The following is a 24,467-nucleotide window of genomic DNA, read 5'->3' on the forward strand; positions in this document are numbered from 1 at the left end:
GGCTGGGCCCTAGCCTGCTCTGCTCAGGGCCCTCCCTCCAACCTGCCTCTCCGGAGGCGGCATTGCGGAAACGGTAACGGTAACCAACATATTTACAAGCCAATTAACGTTTGTGGTGCCCTGCAAGTTCACGGGCTTGTCCATGGATAGTTCCCATGCATTTTAAACGGTCCCCACGGGGACAACGGTGCCGGCTCCTGCCGGTTCAATCACAAGGCAAATCAGGTGAAAACTCGGTATAATCATTTTCTTATCATTCTTCAACTTTTAAACAAACAAACAACTCTTTTACATTTGCGGACCCCTTTCACTCATAGAACGGTCTCCCTGTACCTAAGTGGGGGTCTACCTAGGTTGGAACGGGTGGACCTTCGGGGCCCGGTGTCAGTGGTGCTAGACAGTGGGGTAGAGGGAACAATCGGTTCCTCCTCCCTGCTATAGTGTGGAGCAGGCGGAGGTGCAGGGGGGCTGGGTACAGGTTCATCCCTGGGCACTGGCACTGGTTCTGGCTCACGGTTAACCGCTTCCACTACTTCTTCATCCACGGGTTGTGGGAACAGTATCACTGGAAGAATCACCGCGCCGTTCTGTGTAGGCCAGTTTGCTGGGAAGTCACCCATTACAGTGTGGATTACCTCTGCTGCCTTCTCCACTGGTGGAGGAACCGGTACTTCAGCCTCGGCTTTCAGCGCTGGGGGGCATTTTTTTAGATGGTCCCGGGAAACTGTGGCTAGGGTGCCCCCTTGGTCACGACTGATCTGGTAAGTTTTCCCATTTCCCCATTCTGTGGGTTGTATGACATAAGGGACTTGCTCCCACTGATCATCCAGCTTGTGGGCTTTTCTCTTCCGTTTCAGCACCACATCTCCTGGCTGGAAAGGACCGGCGGGCGCCTTCTGGTTGAACCGGTGCTCTTGCTGCTCTCGACTTCGACTGAGGTTTTTCTCCACATACTCCTGGATTTGCCGGTACTGTGCCCTCCTCCGACTTTCCCACTCCGCCGTTGAAGGGAGTGCTTCCGGAGCTTCCAACCCCATCTCCAGATCCACCGGCAGGCGGCCAGGCCGAGCCCTCATCAGATACGCTGGGGTGCATTTCGTTGAGCTGGACGGGATGTTATTGTACATGTCGACCAAGTCAGGTAGCTTTTCCGGCCACAGGTTCCGTTCTTCCAGCGGTAACGTCTTGAGGAGCCCCAGGACCAAGTGGTTCATTTTCTCGCACATGCCGTTGGTTTGGGCGTGGTACGGAGTGGTCCGGATCTTCTTGCAGCCGTACAACTGGCAGAATTCGTGAAACACTTCTGCTTCAAAAGCCGGGCCTTGGTCGGTCAGCACCTTCTCGGGGTACCCATGGGGTCGGCAAAAATAGGCCTGGAACGCTCGAGCAGCGGTTCGACCAGTTAGGTCCTTAACGGGGACTACCACCATAAATCTTGAGTAGTGGTCTACCATGGTCAATGCGTAGGTGTACCCACTTCGGCTAGGGGTGAGTTTGACATGGTCTAAGGCGACCAGCTCCAGCGGCTGATGGGTGACTATGGGGTGTAACGGTGCCCTCTGGCTATTCTCGTCCTTTCTTCTCAGCGTACAAGGACCGCACTCTCGGCACCAGGCTTCCACCGATTCACGCATCCCACTCCAATAGAACCGCTCCCTCAACAGCATTTCGAGCTTCTTCCACCCGAAGTGGCCAGCACCATCATGGTATGCCTGTAGGACAGTAGCGACATCAGCTTGAGGAACGATTAACTGGCATATTTTCTCATGGGTCTTCGGGTTGATCAGCTCACGGTACAACCTCCCTTGGTGTAGGTAAAGCCGTTTCCGTTCTTTCCACAAGCGTTGGGCTTCGGCTGGAGCGGCAGGGTCTATTCCCATAGCACCTTGTTCCACCAGGGTCTTGACAAGGCGGACAGCCAGCGCTTGGTCCTGGGCGTCCTGCCACTCTTGACTGGGCCGCGGGTCCAGATCCACCCGTTGCCGACATACTTGTACCCTCTCAGTAGGCGGCAGGTGGAACGCAGGCAACTCAATCTCCTCGAGGTCGTCATCCTCGCACCCCTCTTCTGACAAATGGGGCATCCGGGAGAGTGCATCTGCATTGATGTTGACACGACCAGCTCGGTACTTTATGGTGAAATCATAGTTGGCTAACCGGGCTACCCACCGCTGCTCCAGCGCGCCCAACTTGGCCGTGTTCAGGTGAGTCAGTGGATTGTTGTCCGTGAATGCGGTGAATTTTGCTGCCGCCAAATAGTGCCGGAACCGCTCCGTGATAGCCCACACCAACGCCAGTAGCTCGAGCTTGAAAGAGCTATAGTTCTCAGGGTTCCTTTCGGTCGGCCGGAGTTTTCGGCTGGCGTAGGAAATCACCTTCTCCTTTCCATCCTGGACCTGGGATAGGACCGCTCCTAGCCCCACGTTACTGGCGTCCGTGTGGAGGATGAATGGGCGCCCATAATCAGGGTACGCCAGGACCTCTTCTCCGGTCAGGGCCGCCTTCAACTGGCAAAAGGACTCCTCATGCTTGTCTTCCCACGACAGTGGGGCTCCAATGGGTCTTCCACCTTTGGTCTGTCCCACGAGGAGATCTTGCATGGGGGCAGCCATCTTCGTGTACCCCTTTATAAAGCGCCGATAGTACCCCACCAGACCCAGAAACTGCCTTACCTCCCTCACTGTGGTCGGTCTCGGCCAGCTCTGGATGGCAGTGATCTTCTCAGGGTCGGGGGCGACACCATCCGCACTCACCACATGCCCTAGGTACTGCACCCTGGGTTTCAGCAGGTGGCATTTTGAGGGCTTCAACTTCATCCCGTACTTGGCAAGGGACGCGAACACCTCGGCCAGGTGCTCCAGATGGGCTTCATACGTCTGGGAATAAACAATCACATCATCCAAATACAGCAGGACGGTCTCGAAGTTTAAGTGTCCCAGACAGCACTCCATCAACCGTTGGCAGGTCCCAGGGGCATTGCACAGCCCAAACGGCATGCTATTGAATTCGCAGAGCCCCATCGGGGTGGTGAAGGCGGTCTTCTCCCGGTCCTCTGGGGCCACGGCCACTTGCCAGTATCCGCTGGTGAGGTCAAGGGTCGAGAAGTAGTTTGCAGTTCTTAGTGCAGCCAAAGACTCTTCAATACGAGGCAATGGATAGGCATCTTTATGGGTTATCTGGTTGATCTTCCGGTAGTCCACACACATCCGCATGGTACCATCCTTCTTCTTGACCAGTACCAACGGAGCGGCCCAGGGACTACAGCTGTCCCGAATAACCCCTGCCTCCTTCATATTCCTCAACATATCCTTGGCACACTGGTAATGTGCAGGGGGAATAGGTCTATACCTCTCTTTGATAGGGGGATGTTCACTCGTGGGAATGTGGTGTTGGACCCCCTTGATCTGCCCAAAGTCTAGGGGGTGCTTACTGAAAACCTGTTCGTACTCCTGCACCACCCTGTGTATCCCTGCCCTGTGATGTGTAGGGGTATCATCAGTGCCTACATGTAGCTGTTGGTGCTACTCCTTTGTGTCCCCCTGGGGTGGGGAAGTGCTGGTGGTAGGTGGGAGTGTGGATGGACTGGCTTCATGGATAGTGTGAGGGTCCAGGGTGAGCAGCTTGGCAATGGTGGCATACCGGGGAAGCCTGACTTCTTCCTCCCCACAGTTCAACACTCTCACGGGCACTCTCCCTTTCTTCACATCTACCACCCCTCGGGCGGCTACTACAGTGGGCCAGTGCTCGGAAGGCATGGGCTCCATCATCGCAGGGTAGTCACGCCCCTGAGGCCCTACTGCTGCCCTACACCAAATCATCATCTCACTCCTAGGGGGCACAGTCAATGGAGCAACATCCATCACTCTCACTCCACCAATCTCCCCTCCGGTTGAGCTGACATGCTGGCGGTACATCAGGGCGCGGATCTCACGCTGCACAGCCCTCTGCCGGCTCCCCGCCGCTGTGGTGGCTAGCTGTTGCAATAGGTTCAACACATCAGCCATGCAGTGTTCCATCACATTGGTTCCCAGCACTATTTTCGGGTTATGATCACTGGGTTCATTCATGATCACAATCATACCCTGGTGTTGCAGTTCAGCTTGCCCCACTGTCATAGCCACCTGTTTATACCCCACCTGGGTCAATGGAAGTCCATTAGCGGCAATCAAATTTATACTATTGTCTGGAGGCGCCAGCTCGTCTGTGGCCCAATACCGCTGATACAACGTGTACGGTATGGTAGTTACCTGTGATCCAGTGTCCAAGAGAGCCATCACTGGTATGCCGTCCACAGCCACGGGGATGATAGGGCGGGCCCCGACATATCGGTCTCGCCAGTCCGGGGGGCCACGGTGTTCTAATCCTGAGGATTGGCCCGGGGCCCCAGGGGTTGCTCGTTTAACGGGCACTGTCGGTAATAATGGCCCGGCTTACGGCACTTGTAGCAGATTGGAGGTCTGCTCCGCGGGTTGTTAGCGCTTCTCCGCTGCATCCAGGGAACATCTTCGGGACTGTCAGCAAGCTGTATCTGCGCTGGAGGCTGGGATCTGGTCAGAGGTTGCAGTGCAGCGAGGATTTTGGCAAGGTCTCCGTCCAGGCGACGGACCTGGGCTGCCAACTCTTCGACGGTGCTGCTCGGGGCTGCAGGCATTACAGAGGTTGGTTTGGCTGAGGCCGCCACAACAGGAGCTGTCTCGACGGGCCACGGGACGGGTTCCAGAACGTCAACAGCTGGGGGCTGTAGTGCTTTGATAGCCCGCTCCTTTAACACAGCAAAGTCCACATCAGGGTGTTCCAGGGCCCACAGCCGGAGTTGTTTACGATCCTCAGGGGACCTCATCCCCTGCGCAAATTGCTCCACTAACATCTTGTTGCTATTCGCCTCATTAATAGAGTTCACCCGCTTCAGCGTGCGGAGGGCGGTCTGCAGACGTAGAGCATAGTCCCGAATGCTATCCCCAGCTCGTTGCCGGCACTGGTAAAACTGCATCCTCAGCTCAGCTTCAGTCCGGGTCTCGAAGGCAGTCTGTAACTTCTCGAAAATGGTGGCTACAGAGAGCCGGTCCCCCTCGGCCCAGGTCTCCGCTTCCTGCTCCGCCGCACCGGTTAACTGGCCTAGCACTATCACTGCACGTTGCTTATCAGTCAGGGGGTACAGCTCTAGCAATGGGTTAAGCTTTTTCCGGAAGGCCTGTAGGGCATCCGGTTTCCCGTCATACTGCGGTAGCCAGGCAGCTCCGGGTGCATAGGGCAAGGAAAACGGCATGACCTGAGCAAGCGCGGGGGCCGCGGCACCTCCCGCCGGTGCGGCCAGGACCTGGGCAGGCCCATTCCCATCCGCGGGTGCCGCTGCGGCTGCGACCACCGCTCCTCCAGCGGCTCCGTCGGGCGCAGACATCTTGTTTCCGTCCCCCTTAGCTCTTTCCGGCCCCTCCTCTCTCGGGGCGGGGTTTTGGCCTTCGCGCCTCTACTGCTCGAGAAGACGCTCGAGCGGGAACTTTTCGCGCCAAAGATGGCGGCTTCTGAAATTTTTCTGCCGGATACCTCCGGCGGTAACAAGGCGCACCTCTACCAGACGGCAGAGCGGTAAGATCCTGTTCGTGACGCCAAGTTGTCGCGGGCGGGGAGGAGGGTGTCGGCACACTACGCTCACCCCTTCTGCTCGGGTCCGGCAGCTGCTCAGTGGTGGCTCGAGCTGTGGGCCGGATCCCGGGGTTTTCTCGAGCGACACTCCTCGCCCGTGAGTGAAAGGGGGTTGTTGTGGTTGGATGTGGGGGAATTGTTATAGTTCGTGACGCCACCCACGGTTGTGGTGATTTCACCACCGCTGCTCGATTCGGGGATCCCGGGGATGGTGATGCGGAGCAGCCAGGTGTTGTGTTGCCCCTCCGTGGGTAGGGGTTGGTGATCCCGGGGCCCGGTGGTGGAGAAGGAGGTGCGGGGCCTGGTGGGCGCAGGGACGCGGGGGCAGCGCTGTGCCTTACGGCACTGTGGTACTCACTCAGCCTGAGACACGGACACAGTTTGTACGGTAAACCAAACGGCTGGTAGGACGGTCCCACAGACGGCTGCACCTGCACTCCCGGTAGGTGACGGTGATGTCCCTCTTCCTTGCACCTTTGTTTTACTGGTGGTAGCGGTGGATTCCCTCCGGTTACCCGCTCCCCGACTGCAATCTGGGCCGGAGGAGCTCTACACTTTGCCCGCAGGCGCTGGCCCTGGGGAAACTGGTGCCCTGGCGGTGGCGGTGTCTCCCCTGTAATGGTTGGGCTGTTGCCGTCAATCGGGACTTGGTTGTTGGGGGATCTACGTCCCCTTCACTGACGGATTCGGCAAATTTGGCGACTCCTAGCCTTGCCGGGGTCCGAGAGGCCCCTGCCCTGGTGCTGACTGTCCTTCGGAACACTGCTCCAGACCACCGGGCACACAGCCAACGGGGTCCTTCCAGGAACTTCCAAACGGTCCCCATCCAGACAGTCACCGCCGTCGCTGACCTTGCTGATCTGGCCCTACACACAGCTGGACCCTTCAGGCTTTCTTTCCTTTTTCCACTTTACTTCCTTCACTTTCACTTAGCTGTTGTTTACTCTCTCACTTTTAGCTCCTCACACTTGCCCTGCCTGGGCTAATCTGCCTGGAACTTCCTGCCTCCAGAGTTGTGAGCTCCTCGGTGGGCGGAGCCAACCGCCTGGCCCACCCCCTGGTGTGCATCAACAGACTCCTGGAGGAAGGCAACAAGGATTTGTAGGTTAGCTGTGATGTTCCTACCTGGAGTGTGGGGTGTGGTGGTGTTGTGACCTGTGTCCCCTGGCTTGCCCAGGGCGACACACAATCATTTAATTTAATGGGAGATAGATGAATGTCACGTGTGCCAGGTAACTACTTATTCCTCCTATCTCCACAGAGCGCACATGCACTCATACAACATGATATAAGTGGCGCATGCACCGAGAACCTTTCCAAGTGTATATGGGGAATGTAGTGTCAGCGTGATGTGAATAGATGAAAAAAGAAGGTATATTGGTTACTAATTAGGCTGCAGTTACAGGTCAGTGTCCATGGACCGGCCGCAGATCTCCGGACCTGAACTCTACAGCCTCATAGGAGTCCAGGTTAAGAAAGCTGTGACCAGTCCGGAAAGCAACAAAATATATGAATCTAGTGCCCAATGTCAGGCTGCAGCTACGAAAGCACATTCACATTTTAGGGTATCTAAAATGTGAAACAAAAAAGAAACCATGGTTCCAACGTACATATCACTACATCTAAAAAGAATCCAAAATTTATTGATTTAACTTCTTAACTACTGATATATTGAGCAGATCACACGATTATATACCTGACCTCATGGTTCCGACTAAACAGGCGCAGCCCAGCACATAAAAAAAAATAAAATAAATAAATAAAATGATAATAAAACACATGATGATAGAGAACAATACACCAACAGATATTTCACGATGAATGCACCAGTGCACAGATTATGTGAGGTCGTGCAGCTCAGACCAGTTCAATTCAATGGGGCTGATCGGCAATTTTTGGCCACGCTCAGATGTAGTGTTGAACCATAGGCTCACATTGGTACATGTATAATCTATTGCACACAAGGAATGAATACGTTTGTGAATATACTCTTAGGGGTACTTAGCACGTTGCAACATCGCTAGCCCATGATAGCTATGCCGAGCGCTATAGTCCCTGCCCCCGTCGCACATGCCATATCTTGTGATTGCTGCCGTAGCGAACATCATCGCTACGGCAGCTTCACACGCACTCACCTGCCCTGCGACGTCGCTCTGGCCGGTGACCCGCCTCCTTCCTAAGGGGGCGGGTCGTGCGGCGTCACAGCGATGTCACACAGCCAATAGAAGCGGAGGGGCGAAGATGAGAGGGACGTAAACATCCCGCCCACCTCCTTCCTTCCTCATTGCAGGCTGGATGCAGGTAAGGCGATATTCCTCGCTCCTGCGGCTTCATACACAGCGATGTGTGCTGCCGCAGGAACGAGGAACAACATCATATCTCCTGATGTAGCGACATTATGAAAATGTCCGACACTACACAGATCACCGATTTACGAAGCTTTTGCGATCGTTTATCGGCGCATCTAGGCTTTACACGTTGCGACATCGTTATCGGCGCTGGATGTGCGTCACTTTTGATTTGACCCCGACGATATCGCAGTCGCGATGTCTCAATGTGCAAAGCACCCCTTAGCTAATGGACAGGTGTGACAATGTTTTTGGAAAAAAGCAGACTTTTTTTTATCCTTGAAACAAGAGTACAATACAGCAGTCTGAAAAACATCAAAAGTAGTAGAAGACTGAATATCACTACAGGTACGATCCATATTTATAATATTTCATAAAGAAAAAAGATTGCAATAGGAGGGTCATCACCAAAAATTCATCACCACCCAACACCATCCTATAAGGAAACCTGTCACGAGATTTGGTGCCTATAAGCTGCGGCCACAACCAGTGATCTCTTATATACAGCATTCTAACATGCTGTATATAAGAGCCCAGGCCGCTGTGTAGAACGTAAAAATCACTTTATAATACTCACCTAAGGGGCGGTGCAGAGCAGACTTGTTGGATGGGTGTCTCCAATCTCTGGTACCGGCGCTCCCTCTTTCACCCATATTTGTTCTCCTTCTTCAGAAGCCTGGGTACATGCACAAAGGACGGCATTGAGGTCCGGCGCAGGCGCACTTTGATCTGTCCTGAGCAGGGCAGATCAAAGTATTGTAGTGCGCCTGCGCGGGACCTCAATACCGGCTAGCATGGATAACATAGGACGCGTCATGCACCCAGGCTTCAGAAAAAGGAAGACAAAGATGGCCGAAAGAGGAGGCGCCGGATCCGGGAACGGAGACACCCATCCGACCAGTCCGCACCACACCGCCCCTTATGTGAGTATTGTAAAGTGATTTTTACGTTCTACACAGCGGCCTGGGCTCTTATTTATAGCATGTTACAATGCTGTATATAAGAGCCCACTGGTGGTGACCACAGCTTATAGGCCCCAAATCTGGTGACAGGTTCCCTTTAAAATTGACGCCTGTGTGGCATTCTATGAAAGGTGCTTGTTACCCCCTCCCCCTCCCCTGTAGATCTCACAAATAACTTTATAAAATCTCCCACCCTGTATGTAAATTGTCCGGGTAGATCCGATGGGCATCCTAATCTGCGCCTCCTGTCCCTCCTTTCGCCCTCTTCTTGTGCCTTGGCACTCATCCACGTAGGCTGGCAAAATCTTGCACCTGCGCAGACATATTCCCGTATTGGGGCAGAGCCAAAAACATAGGTGCACCTGCACAAACCGGCGAGTTCTCTGCGCAGGTGCAAGATTTTTGCCCAACTATGTGGATGAAGCAGGTGACGTCATCCACATCGCCGGGCAAAATTTCGCCCCTGCGCACAGAACTTTCCGGTTCACGCAGGCTCACCTATGTTTTCAACCGGGCAAAGCAAAGTCTGCCTGAGCAAGCTGGGAATATGGAAATTTTGCCTGCCTACGTGGATGGCATCCGAGGCATCATCCACGTCAATCAGCACAGGACGACAGCGAAAAGAGGGACAGGAGGCTCAGATTAGGACGCCCATTGGACCAGACCGGCCAATTTACTTACAGGGCTGGAGATTTTATAAAAGGTATTTTTGGGGGATACAGGGGGGTTAGGGAGTAACGTGCAACTTTATGGAATGCAGCACAGGTGCTGCTTAAGGTGCTAGTTTTAGTTTAGAAGGCCAAAAGCTGGTGACCGGTTCCTTTTAAGTACTGTGAAGAATGAATGAAGTTAACATCTCACCTTTCAGCTGCTGGAGCTCCACGTTCAAGCTTTCAATGTTGGAGTCACAAAAATCCAAATTCTCAATGGTCTCTGCTCTCGTCATCTCATCCTGGTCTTCATCCTCGAGCATCTGACTGAGCTCCTCACGGGTTTTTCTGTAGACTTCAAGTTCACGCTCCACATCTTCTATCTTCAAGAGTAAAAATGGACAAGGGGACCTTCGCTCTGCCTGTTCTAAGTCTTCGTGGACATCCATTGAATCGGGAATGTCGGATAGCAAAAAGTTGTCATTGGTTGCAGTATCTTGCTTTGGAAGTGGTTTCGGAGATGGAGTGTTTCTTTGACTATTGGTTGGGGGCAGAGGTGCAGGTCTGGATGGTCGGAGAGCAAGAGTTGGAGGAGGGTTTTCTACATATTCATTTCTATGAGGGTTCTGAGTTGGAGATAAATACGAAGAGGAGGAACTGGATTTAGGCATTTTATGTCGAGAAGAAGAATGAGGTCTAGGGTTAGGACGTGGTGGGGGAGGCCTTAAAACTTTAAATCGAAATTTTTCCGGTGATTTCTGCTGCTTAGACATCTTTGGAGATCCTCGAATAATGTCAGTTTCAGAGTTGTAATCCAATATTGAAAAATGGCGAGATACTTTGTTACTACCGTTCTTCGGAGGATTGGAGAGGCTCTTTTCAAACTCTGAAAGCTGCTCAGTAAGTTTGGAGTCCAAATCAATTAAATCGAGCTCTGTATTGTCATTTGCTGGGCTTTCTCGCCCAGTTGTCCACAAACTTGAGTTGTCACATTTTTCCTTGAAGTTAGTCTTTGGTTTTCTTCTATGGTCCTCCACCCAATGAACAACGTCTTGGATCGGAAGGCTGTTTTTTCGGTTTTTGGTTTTTGACCTTTCATTGACATGATCATCAGCTGAGTAAATGTCATCCGTCGTCATTAAAGATAATGACTTCTTCGACAACCATTTTTCTTGAGCTCCATTGGGCAAACTGGTTTTACCTCTTCTGTCTTCAACCTGTGCCGTAAACTTATTGTGTTCCTTAGGCCTTTGAGATCGTGATGCCGGAGGACTACATGCCTTGCTATGTGGTCGAGGAGGTAGTTGAGGTTTTGCAGAAGAGCTGTTGATTGTTTCATAGTTGCTTTGTCTTGCTTCTTTGTAACTATTAATATAAGTTTCTGGACTTTGCGTTGTTTCTTGAGTTACTTGACTTGAGGGTGATGATGGTGGATTGTCAACATGGACATCCCAATAATGTGGATCTGTCCCGGTTCCTGGTTCATTGGTAGAGGACATGTCAAGATAATTGACAGGAGGATTGGATATTGAAGTTTCTGTAACTACTGGCTGCTCCTCGTGAAATATTTTTTCTTTAGTCTCCATTTTTACAAACCTATAAGGAAAAATTCCTCGATTTCCATGCAACTCGCCCTCCAGCCACCCATCTTCCAACGTCCCGATTATTCGTATTCGGTCTCCAACATTAAAGTCCAGTTCTCTCTGCTCCATAGCTTGGAACCTATATAGAGCCACAGCAAACGTCCCATCTTGTTCCTCTTCTTCTATAATTTTACCCATGTCCCTCTCATTGATTATTTCGGGTGACCTATCGCGAACAAACTCTTCTCTCTCTTCATCTGAATGGAGTCCATTATCGGGAACTCTTAAAGGATTCATCAACTCAACAAACCCTTCAGGGAAAATTCCTCTTCTTCCATTAAGTTCTCCTTCAAACCAACCAGGTTCTGGAACCCCAGTTATTATAATGATGTCTCCTTCCCGGAAATCTAACTCTTCATCAAGTTGTGCGGAAAGACCCATTATTGCCTGCGCTTGGCCAATGGCATAACTAGGGAGTTCTATGGTCACATTTTGGCAGAGCTGACGGCTCCTAGAGGACAAAATGAACTCTTGGACACATGACAGGGGGAAAAACCCTCTTGCGCCCCAACAGTTTCGACCTTGAAGCCAACTAGAAGCCAGGGATCCCTCCAATACCACAAGATCCCCTGAAAAACAAAAAATATATATATATATTAGTATAAAAAGTTTAAAATTATTTAGCAAATATTATCTCTGAGAGTTATATTACTTTTAATATCCAAGGAGAGTACCATATATTAATTGTATGAAACATCAGCGAAGAGCGCCCTCTACTGGACATTTTAATAAATGCATGTCCTCAGTACACTCACAAATAGTGATCGGCGGAGTTGCAGATAACCGAGACCGGAGGGTCTAACCGGGTAAAAAAAAAAATCCGGGATTGGTCCCGGTTATCTGGCCGGACACCGGTCTCCATAGTCTCTGCCTGAACCTCACAGCGGGCGGTCATTGTGAGATTTAGATGTAGCAGAGCTGGAATCATCGTGGGACCTCGTGTGAATTACGTCAGACCTGCAAAAGTGTTTGCGGGTTAATAAAGTAGTGAAAGAGGGTGCTTTTATGTTTTTTATTTCGGATAAACACAAACACCGAAAAATCCTTCACTTATTTTCACTTACAGATTAGTAATGTGGGGGTCTCAGATGCCTCCCATCACTATTCTAGGGCTTAGTGGCAGCTGTGGGCTGTTATTAACCTCTTATTCCGATTGCAACCAATCAATTGGGAAGAGCCAGGTAAAGAGCTGGGATTGTCACATCTCATGGATGCGACAATCCCGGGCGGCTCTAGGCTGCTATTTTTAGGTTGAAAGTGGCCCAATAAGCATGGGTCTCCTCAGATTGAGAATACCAGCCCCCAGCTGTTGGGCTTTTTTATGGCTAGGTATCAAAATTGGGGAGGACCGCACAGTGTTTTTTTAATAACTTATTTAAATAATTTTTAAAAAAGCCGCATGTGGTTTCTCCTATTTTGATACATAGCCAAGATAAGCACATGGCTGGGGGCTGCAGCCTGTAGCAGTATGCTTTATCTGTGCTGGGTATCATAATATGAGGGGTCCCATGCCAAATGTTTTATTTGTTGTTACCACGATAGTGACCCGCAGACCGCGCCTGTGATTGGTTGCAGTCAGACGCTGTGTCACAGGCTGGGGGTACGTCTGACTGCAACCAATCACAGATGCCAGGGCTGCCAGTGGGCGGGGAAAGCAGTGCATATGGAAGAGCAATAACGAGCGGCTGCGGAAGTGAATGAGCGGCTCCGGGAGCAGTGTACAATCGCGATGGAGCCTCGGCATAAAGCGATTGCTTCATTCTTATTTGATGTATTTTTCCTTTATTTCCCGAGTGCCGGATCAGGAACATTAGCCGGAACTCCCTGAAAATACCAGGACCGGCACTCGGGTATGTTTGAAACCGCGCTGATCTGGACTTTTACAGTCTGGTTCTGCCCATCACTACTCACTAATCCCATTTCTGTGTTCACTTCTGAATTCACAGGAAAGTAGACAAGGATTTATTCAATTATGTTTAAAGGGAATCTGTCACTGTTTTTTTGGCCTATAAAGCTGCGGCCACCACCAGTGGCCGATGCTGTATATAAGAACCCAGGCCGCCGTGTAGAACATAAAAATCACTTTATAATACTCACCTAACGGTCTCACTACAGTGGAGTTGGGTCATATGGGCGTCTCCGTTGTCCGGCACCGGCGCCGCCTCTTTCAGCCATATCTATCCTCTTTCTTCTGTAGCCGGGGTGCATGACGCGTCTATGTCATCCACACTAGCTGGCATTGAGATCCTGCGCAGGCGCTCTGTGATCTGCCCTGAGCAGGGCAGATCAAAGTATTGTAGTGCACCTGCGCGGGACCGGCGACTGTGTATGACGTAGACTGTGGCCACCACTAGACATAAACATTCAACAGTGGCCTGGCCACAGTCTGGATTGGATGCAGTTGCATCTGTCCACCTTTGGAACTGATTGATAATAAAATGAATAATAAAATATAAAAACTGATAAAATTTAATGGAGACAATTGCCACAAAGTGAGAAGACACAATGTAATCATATTGAAAAAACTCCCCAAAAAACATTACCTCTTTGGAGGCAGAGCGCTCCGGGCTCATGGGAGGTAAAGTCGCTAACACTGACGTACATCTTCTCTCCATGTTTCGTGGTCGGGATGGTCAGAACTTCCACAAAACTTACAGGAAATTGTCCTATAAATATGGAAGTTACACATTCAGAATACAACAAATTACACTGATCATTACCTACCTCCCCTTAATGGGTGCAGCCTGTAGGGTCACACCGCTTCCCCCGCTGAAGGGGCACCTGGCATCCAAGACCGGGGGACTGACACAAATCCTGTATAAGTCTGCTACTAGCTTTATGTTCAGTGCTGTTATTTTCGTGACCATATGATACTATTATTTCAGCACCGTATGATGGTTTTTAGACAGTGTTTCTTAGGCATTATTGAGTTGTCTTTGAAGTGTATGGAGTGGCGGCACTGCCTAAGTGGTTATTTAGGTAACAAACTATATGGTAGTATAATTTGGTCAACTGTATGGTACTATTATTTGGTCAACTATATGGTAGTGTTATTTGGACAACTATATGTTGTTATTATTTAGACAAATATATGGTAGAGTTATTTTGTCAACGACATGGCGGTTATGTTTGGACAACTGTATGGTAGTGTTATTAGGTCAACTACGGTATATATGTTGGTAATATTTGGTCAACTACATATTATTGGGACAACTATATGGTAGTATTTTTTCAACTACATGGTAGTGTTATTTGGACAAGTATATATTGGTAATATTTAGACAACTATATGGTCGTGTTATTTGGTCAACTATATGGTAGTATTTAGTCAACTAAATGGTATTATTGGGACAACTATATGGTAGTATTTTTCCAACTACATGTTAATGGTATTTGGACAAGTATATATTGGTAATATTTAGACAACTACCGTATATGGTATAGTTATTTGGTTAATCACACGATGGTGTTATTTGGACAACTGTATGGTAGTTTTATTTGAACTATATTGTATATTGTATTGTTATTTGGCAACTACAAAGCCTTATGAAAGTATTCACCCCCCCTTTGGCATTTTTAAAGTTTTGCTACCTCACAACCTGGAATTTGACTTTTTTGAGGTTTTGCATCATGTCATGTAAAGAACAGGCTGACAACTATGAACATTTGGGTTTTCATTTTATCGTGACGCAAACAACAAGTAGGACAAAAATAACTGAAATCTTCAGTGTGCATAAATATTCACCCCTCTAAAGACAGTACTTTGTAGAGCCTCCCTCTGTGGCAATTACAGCTGCAATTTGCTTTGGATAAGTCACTGAGCTTTCCACATCTTGGCACTGGGATTTTTGCCCATTCCTCAAGGCAAAACTTCTCCAGCTCCTTCAAGTTAGAGGTTTCCTCTGGCGAACCCCAATATTTAAGTCTGACTACAGATTCTCCATTGTATTAAGGTCTGGGCTGTGACTCGGCTGCTCCAATACATTTACACGTTTCCACTTACACCCCTCGAGTGTTGCTTTAGCAGTAGCTTTGAGTCATTGTCTTGTTTGAAGGTAAAACCTCCATCCAAGTCTCAAATCACTGACAAACTGAAACAGGTTTTGCTCAAGAACATCCCTGTATTTCACACCATTCATCTTCCCCTCAACTTAAACCCTTTTCCAAATCCCTTCTGCCAAAAAATATTTCCACAGCATGATGCTGCCACCACAGTGTTTCACTGTGGGGATGGTGTTCTTGAGTTAATGAGCTGAGTTGTTTGGCACCAAACATAGCGTTTACTTTGGTGACCCAAAAATTTAATTTTGGTCTCATCTGAACACAGCACCTTCTTCTATACATTTGGAGAGTCTCCCACATGTCTTTTGGCAAACTCATAATGAGCCTTCCAATTATTGGCTGTAAGTAAAGGCTTTTTATCTGTGTTTCTTCCATAAAAACCGGCTCTATGGAGTGTACGACGTATTGGGCTCATATGGACAGATACTCCAGACTCTGCTTGGGAACTCTGCAGTTCCTTCAGAGTTACCTTTGGTCTCTGTGCTATCTCTCTGATTAATGCCCTCCTTGCCCGGGCTGAGAGTTTTGATGGATGGTCCGCTTCGCAGGTTTGTTGTGGTGCCATGTTTCTTCCATTTGATGATAATGGATTTGATGGTGCTCTGGGAATCATCAGAGATTATGATACGTTTTTGGAACCCACCATTTTTTGGGAGACCTCCTTGGTCTTCATGGTGGTGTTTGGAGACCTCTTTGGTCTTCATGGTGGTGTTTGGAGACCTCCTTGGTCTTCATGGTGGTGTTTGGAGACCTCCTTGGTCTTCATGGTGGTGTTTGGAGACCTCCTTGGTCTTCATGGTGGTGTTTGGAGACCTCCTTGGTCTTCATGGTGGTGTTTGGAGACCTCCTTGGTCTTCATGGTGGTGTTTGGAGACCTCCTTGGTCTTCATGGTGGTGTTTGGAGACCTCCTTGGTCTTCATGGTGGTGTTTGGAGACCTCCTTGGTCTTTATGGTGGTGTTTGGAGATCTCCTTGGTTTTCATATTGTTGTGTGGAGATCGCCTTGGTCTAGATGGTGTTGTGTGGAGATCTCCTTAGTTTTCATGGTGTTTTTTGGTCTGTGATGCCTCTTGCTTAATGGTGTTGCAGCCTCTGTGGCTTTTTAGAAAAGGTGACAGACCTCGGGGCACTTAGATTGTACACAGATGGTCTTCCTTTCGCTAAGCGTCTAACTTACGATGGTAATTGCTTGCATCAGAAATTTTTAGGGGCTTCATATCAAAAGGGGTGAATACATATGCACATGGCAATTATTTATTTTATCCCATAAATTCAATTTTTGCCAATATTCTTCTCACTTCTCTTCCCAATCTTAGACTATTTAGTGCTGATGCATCACACACAATTCGGATTACAAAAATATCTAAATACCGTTTGGAATGTAACAAAATAGGTAAAAAGCCAAGGGAGGGTGAATACTTTCGCAAGTCACTGTATACAGATACAGTATAGTATATGAGGCTTACCAATGTGCACAAGTGATACAGTTTGGAAGAAGAGGTACCAACATATGAGGGCACCACTCACTATAAGGTGGTTTTATATAAGTAAAAGCTTAATTATACTACCTGTAAAAGTCATGCAACTTTCTATTAAACATTGTATTATACAGAAACTGAAAATGTGACCACACTGCTAGACCTGCTCATGGGTAAGAGACTGATCTAATCGTATCCAGTCTGAACAATCCCCTATGAGATAAACACTTTCTTGTGGTGCGCTGCGTCAGCTCAAGGAACACGTATCAGTCCGGACTCAGCTCACATAGAGGATTGCATAGACGGGATACAAATAAAGCAAATCCTTAATATTATATATATATATATATATATATATATATATATATATATATATATATATATATATATATATATATATATATATATACACATATAATATATAATATATATTTTCTCTCTCATATATATACAAGACTGTTACCTTTTACCGACAGCAAAGATTTTAAAACAAGACATTATAAAGAAATGTTAGGAGGAAATGAAAATAATAAATCTCAGAGCACCACCTGGAGGACTAAAGTGGTACTGCACCAATTTCTTTTTTTTCCCCTTAGTTTAGTAATCATTTTTGAAAATTTGGTTTTGTATTCTTAAAAGTTGCTTGTCCCAAGATTGTAAGTTATCCCTGTCCATATAAGAGAGGATAACTCCCTTATCACATGGGGTCCGACTGCTGGGACCCCCACTGACCCAGAGAACGGGGCTATAACTCACAGTCACAGTCTTAGGGCAAAATCTATATGAGGCTAGTTTCACACTTGCGTTGAACGGTATCCGCTGCATTGCGTTGTGTAACGGATGCAACGGATGTGTTGCATATAGTGGCACAACGGATGCAACGGATGCTGCAAAACAACGCAATTCGTTTTGATTTTTTTTTTTTTTTTTTTTTTTTAGAGTTTTACCAGCGACAGACTATTGTGAACAATCAGCTGATCGCTCCCTGCAGCCGGCCGCCGGGTGATCAGCTGATCGCTCCCTGCAGCCGGCCGCCGGGTGATCAGCTGATCGCTCCCTGCAGCCGGCCGCCAGGTGATCAGCTGATCGCTCCCTGCAGCCGGCCGCCAGGTGATCAGCTGATCGCTCCCTGCAACCGGCCGCCGGGTGATCAGCTGATCGCTCCCTGCAGCCGACCGCCGGTGATCAGCTGAGCGCTGTCACTTGCCGGCCGCTGGGTGATCAGCTGATCGCTCCCTGCAGCCGACCGCCGGGTGATCAGCTGAGCGCTGTCACTTGCCGGCGCCCAGGCATGCCGGCGGGCGGGCGCTCAGCTGAGCGCTGTGACTTGCCGGCGGCCGGGCATGCTGGCGGCCGGTCGCCCAGCTGAGCGCTGTCGCTTGCCGACGGCCGGGCGCTCACCTGAACGTTCGGCCACCGTGAGCCAAAATAAAGTTTGATTTTTTTTTTTTTTTAAAAAGAAGAGCATGCGCAGTGAAATCCAGAGGATTCCGCTGCTCAACATAACGTTACATGCTGCGTTCCCCACTGGGCGGAAGCAACGGAGCGTCGCCCAGCGGAAGCAACGCAGGTCCTTTTGGTACAATCCGTCACCCATACAAGTCTATGGGAAACAGCGGAATCCGTTAACGGATTCCGCTGTTTTCCAAAAGGGCGGATTGTAACGGAAGGAAATAAACGCAAGTGTGAAAGTACCCTAATAAAACAAAACAAAATAACTATACAGAAATTATTTATTAAACAAAATGTTATTGTTTAAAAAATAACAACAACAACAGATTTAGGAGGTAAAACTAAAAAGCTAAAAGAGAAAAAAAATTATCTATTTCACAATATATATATAATTTTTTTCACTTTTCCATATTCCATATATACATATACACACACACATACACTTTTATATATTACATAAATATATAAAATAGTGTGTGTGTGTGTGTGTGTGTGTGTGTGTGTGTGTGTGTGTGTGTGTGTATACACACAGTGCCTTGCGAAAGTATTCGGCCCCCTTGAATTTTTAAACCTTTTCCCACATTTCAGGCTTCAAACAAAGATAAAAATGTTAATGTTCTGGTGAAGAATCAAGAACAAGTGGGCACAATTGTGAAGTTAAACAAAATGTATTGCTTATTTTAAACTTATTTAAAAAATAAATAACTGAAAATTGTGGCGTGCAATATTATTCATCCCCTTTACTTTCAGTGCAGCAAACTCACTCCAGAAGTTCATTGAGGTTCTCCGAATGATCCAATGTTGTCCTAAATGACTGATGATGATAAATATAAGCCCCTGTGTGTAATCAAGTCTCCGTATAAATGCACTTGCTCTGTGATAATCTCAGTGTTCTGTTTAAAGCACAGAGAGCATCATGAAGACCAAGGAACACAACAGGCAGGTCCGTGATACTGTTGTGGAGAAGTTTAAAGCCGAATTTGGTTATAAAAAGATTTCCAAAACTTTAAATATACCAAGGAGCGCTGTGCAAGCGATCATATTGAAATGGAAGGAGTGTCATACTACTGCAAATCTACCAAGACCCGGCCGTCCATCCAAACTGTCATCTCAAACAAGGAGAAGACTGATCAGAGATGCAGCCAAGAGGCCCATGATCACTCTGGGTGAACTGCAGAGATCTACAGCTGAGGTGGGAGAGTCTGTCCATAGGACAACAATCAGTCATACACTGCACAAATCTGGCCTTTATGGAAGAGTGGCAAGAAGAAAGCCATTTCTCAAAGATAACCATAAAAAGTGGTGTTTAAAGTTTGCCACAAGCCACCTGGGAGACACCAAACATGTGGAAGAAGGAGAAGGTGCTCTGGTCAGATGAAACCAAAATCAAACTATTTGAGCACAACGCCAAACGATATGTTTGGCGTAAAAGCAACACAGCTCATCACCCTGAACACAGTATCCCCACTGTCAAACATGGTGGTGGCAGCATCATGGTTTGGGCCTGCTTTTCTTAAGCGGAGACTTGGAAGATGGTTAAAATTGATGGGAAGATGGATGGAGCCAAATACAGGACCATTCTTGAAGAAAACCTATTGGAGTCTGCAAAAGACTTTCAACAACACAATGATCCCAAACATAAAGCAAAGTCTACAATGGAATGGTTCACAAATAGACGTATTGAGGTGTTAGAATGGCCAAGTCACAGTCCAGACCTGAATCCAATTGAGAATCTGTGGAAAGAGCTGAAAACTGCTGTTCACAAACGCCTCCATCCAACCTCACTCAGCTCCAGCTGTTTACAAAGGAAGAATGGGCGAGAATTTCAGTCTCTCGATGTGCAAAACTGATAGAAACATACCCCAAGAGACTGCAGCTGTAATCGCAGCAAAAGGTGGCGCTACAAAGTATTAAAGGGGCTGAATAATATTTCACGCCCCACTTTTCAGTTATTTATTTTTTTAAAAAGTTTAAAATAAGAAATTATTTTTGTTCACCTTCACAATGGTGTCCCACTTGTTGTTGATTCTTCACCAGAACATTAACATTTTTATCTTTATGTTTGAAGCCTGAAATGTGGGAAAAGGTTGAAAAATTCAAGGGGGCCGAATACTTTCGCAAGGAACTGTATATAGAAATAGATCCCTCTGTGTGTAATGACTCTATATAATATATAAGAATAGACCCCTCTGTGTGTAGTGACTATATAATATATAGGAATAGATGCCTCTGTGTGTAATGACTCTATATAATATATAAGAATAGATCCCTCTGTGTGTAGTGACTATATAATATATAAGAATAGACCCCTCTGTGTGTAGTGACTCTATATAATATATAGGAATAGATCCCTCTGTGTGTAATGACTCTATATAATATATAAGAATAGACCCCTCTGTGTGTAGTGACTCTATATAATATATAGGAATAGATGCCTCTGTGTGTAATGACTTTATAATATGTGCATTTCACTTTTTGTATTGAATTACTGAAATTAGCTGTTTGATATTTTAATTTATTGAGATGTACCTGTATATATACACACACGGTATATGTATAATAAAACTTTTTTTTTTTTTTTTTTCAAATGAGTGTACTTTACCTGTGATTCCTTCTTTATTCCCCAGTAGCCAAAATTCATCTATTACACTGAGAATTTCAATGACATCTCCAGCAAAAAGCGTCAGCTCCTCCGACACACTGGGGCAGAAGTCAAACATTGCACGCACCACCGAGCCGACCTCCATCCCTGCAGGGAAAATAATGATCAATCAATGATACGTGACATGAAATCAGTGTACAGTAGAGAGGGTGCAAGTAACATGGTGAGATGTTAAAATTGAAGATTTTTGGTACTCACCATAAAATCTTTTTCTGGTAGTCTTCAATGGAGGATATAGGAGCCATGTCAGCAGCATGGTTCCTGTGTCCCCCAATGAAGCAACCAAGAAATAAAATTGCTACTTATCAGATTTAATAAAATTGATCTGTAATACACTCAAAAGGGGTTGTCTGATGAAAAGAAGTGATCACCTGGGTGAAAACATCTAGATCAATGGGGTGAAAGGCAGGCTGCTGCGACTCCTACAGATCGCTAGTAAAGGGCAGTAGACATGATTGACCCTCACTCTATTCATTCTCTATGGAAGCTACTGGAAAAAGCCGAGCACTGCACTTGTGGATGAGGGAAACATGGCGCATGCGCACTGTATGCCAAAAGGGATGGACGTTCCCCATTCTGGCGATCGGTGGGAGTCCCAGTGATCAGACCCTTATCAATCCAGGTGGTAGGCAATAGTGTCTTTTCACCATACAATTATATGAATGTGAAGAGTACAAGAACTGCAGCAGATTAACAGTGTTTTATCAAAACTACAGCAAGAAGCCCAGTAATGACTCAGCACTGGAATCAGAGGTCTCTGTCCCCATTTAGTTCTATCCTCAGATGAGTCGATGGTAGACCTTGTATGTTCTGCCTCCAGCTTTATAAAGTAGGTTTTACCTTTCATTGTATTTCTACCTGCGATGAGAATTACTGCGCAGAAGTGATCATCTCTGCATGCTGTCAGAGACAAAGCACAGTGCTTAAAAGCTCTTTACAATGGAGCTTGAAAGCGCTGCTCTGAAGCTGGCAGGATCTCGGTATTTATCAAGCCTCAGTGCACAGACAAAGCTTCCCCTGCTTGCAGCTTTAGAAAGTGCACAGTTCATGGCAGTACAGCAACAATGCCTCTGGTCCAAACTGTCAATCAATCAGGAGCACATTGCCCCCGGTAAGCAGGAAGCCGAGAGGCCGGGGAGTCTTGCACTCCAGAAAGAAAACTTGTGACAACTGTTAAGGCCCCGTTACACGCAAAAACATAGCTAACAAGATATCGCTGGGGTCACAAAATTCGTGACGCACATCCGGCCTCGTTAGCGACGTCATTGCGTGTGACACCTACGAGCGACCACTAACGATCCAAAAAGCGGCACAAATCGTTGATCGTTCACACGTCGTTCATTTTCAAAATATCGTTGCTGCTTTTGGACGCAGGTTATTCGTCGTTCCTGAGGCAGCACACATCGCTACGTGTGACACCCTGGGAACGAGGAACATCTCCTTACCTGCGTCCTCCAGCAACGAGGTGGGAGTGACATTAATACGGCTGCTCTCCGCCCCTCCGCTTCTATTGGTGATCTGCTATGTAATGTTGCTGTGACGCCGCACAAACCTCCCCCTTAAACAAGAGATTGTTCTCCGGCCACAGCGACGTCTTTAGGAAGGTAAGGACGCGTGACGCGTACTAGCGATATTGTGCGCCACGGGCAGCGATTTGCCCGTGACGCACGCACAATGGGGGCGGGTGCGATCGCTAGTGATGTCGCAGCGTGTAAAGCGGTCTTAAGGGAGTGGTGAACAAACCAAAGATGCGCTCCGTTAACATCCTGCAGCACTTTCAAGTTAATACCGCCATCTGGTGGTTGGACTGAGCGGCAGGAACTCAGGCACAGATGATGTCTTTCTCTGAGGGAAGAAGTTGTGCGGGACACCAGGTAAGGTGACAGCTGTGACGCAGTTGTTAAACATAATAGCCCGGGACGGCGGAGAAGGAAGGAATTGGCACAAAGACGTGAGATGATTATGATGTGTGAGCTGCGAAGCGGCTCATGTCTATTTCTGCAGTAGAAGTATCCGAATATAACCGGATCCTACAGCAGACCATACCTCAGACGTCAAGCACCGAAGACCGAACATCAAGACTTAGCAGGTCAATCACCGAAGACCAAACACCGAAATCCAGACCTCGGAAGTCAAGCATTGAACACTGAACATCAAGAGCACTACTTAGCAGGTCAAGCACCGAAGACCATACATTGATCACCAATTAACAGACAGACGTTCTGACTGAACCGGGACGCTACTTCCTGTTCGATCGTATGCTACTAATTGAGGAAAGTTAACTTAGTTCGCCTTGTACCTTGGTGAATTGTACCATAGTCCCGTTGGGCCCTGTACGTTGATTTATTATATTAGTTTTGGTTATACTGAATAATGCGGTGAAGGGGAAGTGATGACCAGTCTTGGTGACACGGACATTCCCCTGCTAGAAGGACCGGGATTGGGTGAACGCTAGATAATACCTGTTAGAATCTATGGCTGAGAGGCATCAGGTATTTAAGGCACCCTCTCCTTAAGGGAGGTGCCTAGGCAATGTGGCCTGTACGTTGCTAGGTGTCAGGTCCTTAACTGCTGCTGTTTAGAGCTGTGTTCCATAGTGCTAAAACCTGTCAGTATTCCAATACCTGACATATACACTGCTGCTGCATCGTACCCTGTAGGCCAATGTAAGCATCGCTACAGCTACTGTATGAGCCATAGCCACCGTATGAGCCAACAAGGGGATCCAATGGCAGCAATGCAAGGGGAGCTTATGTGGTGCCCCCGAGTAAATCAGGGTGCCACAGGCTACGGCATCCTTCCCCAGGGTGCAGAGCCTACCCCCATGCTTCCAGGTTCCTAAGAAATCAGTGTCACTACCATCAGCACCACAAATCCTAATCAACACATCACATCATGACCTGTCAGACACACCAGTAGGTTGGTCTAGCTGGAAAAGGGCCACCCACCTAGGGGTCAGGCAGACTGGTGGGAGGGAAGAAGAAAGAGAGTAGTGAGAGCCCTCAAAGAGAGGATTCGGGGAGAGTGAGCTCCTGGGGAGCTAGACTAAGGTTGGGTTGCAGACGATGGTCCAGGACCAGAGGAGTCGGAGACTGGTTGCAGTGACATTGGAAGAGGGTGCGACGGACATAGTCTAGGAGGACTGTCGGCACCAGCAAGCCCAAAAGAAACTGGCCAGTACTGAGCACGACGGGGTACAGGACCCTAGGTCAGGAGCCAATTCAACGTCCTGACAATTGACCTGCAGAGGAAGGAGACCTTCAGGGACTTTCCCACAGAGCTCAGAGATTGGGGGGGTATCAGCACAACGCGGGGGACAGGGTTTTCCAGCCGAAAAGCAGCCCACTGAAGTCCCAAGTGCCAGCCTTCAAGAGCACAGCTACACTTCAGGCCTGAAACACACATCCGTGAAAACGCACGCACGTGTAATACGGGCCGTTTTTCAGGTCCATGATCCCTTTTTATGTCAGTTTTCATGGTCCGTGTGGCATTCGTGTGAACGGCGTATGCTAACCGCGTGTGCATGTGTAATACCCGTGTGTGCGTGAGATTTGTAACTGACATGCG

The 24,467-nt window shown here is 47.9% G+C and overlaps 1 protein-coding gene across 2 annotated transcripts in view; it reads right to left on the reverse strand.

Annotated features, from left to right (window-relative positions):
* Nucleotides 1-24,467, reverse strand: part of DNMBP (dynamin binding protein) — a 159,208-nt gene that overhangs the window by 78,146 nt on the left and 56,595 nt on the right. For both annotated transcript variants that reach the window (XM_075348430.1, XM_075348428.1), the window contains 3 exons: nucleotides 20,841-20,987; nucleotides 13,790-13,912; nucleotides 9,815-11,815 (listed from right to left, as the gene is read on the reverse strand). In XM_075348430.1, coding sequence (XP_075204545.1) covers nucleotides 9,815-11,815; nucleotides 13,790-13,912; nucleotides 20,841-20,985 — 2,269 coding nt within the window. In that variant the 5' untranslated portion in view covers nucleotides 20,986-20,987. The remainder of the gene's footprint in view (nucleotides 1-9,814; nucleotides 11,816-13,789; nucleotides 13,913-20,840; nucleotides 20,988-24,467) is intronic.

This window comes from Anomaloglossus baeobatrachus, chromosome 5 (genome assembly GCF_048569485.1).
Source record: "Anomaloglossus baeobatrachus isolate aAnoBae1 chromosome 5, aAnoBae1.hap1, whole genome shotgun sequence".
NCBI classification, from domain to species: domain Eukaryota; kingdom Metazoa; phylum Chordata; class Amphibia; order Anura; family Aromobatidae; genus Anomaloglossus; species Anomaloglossus baeobatrachus.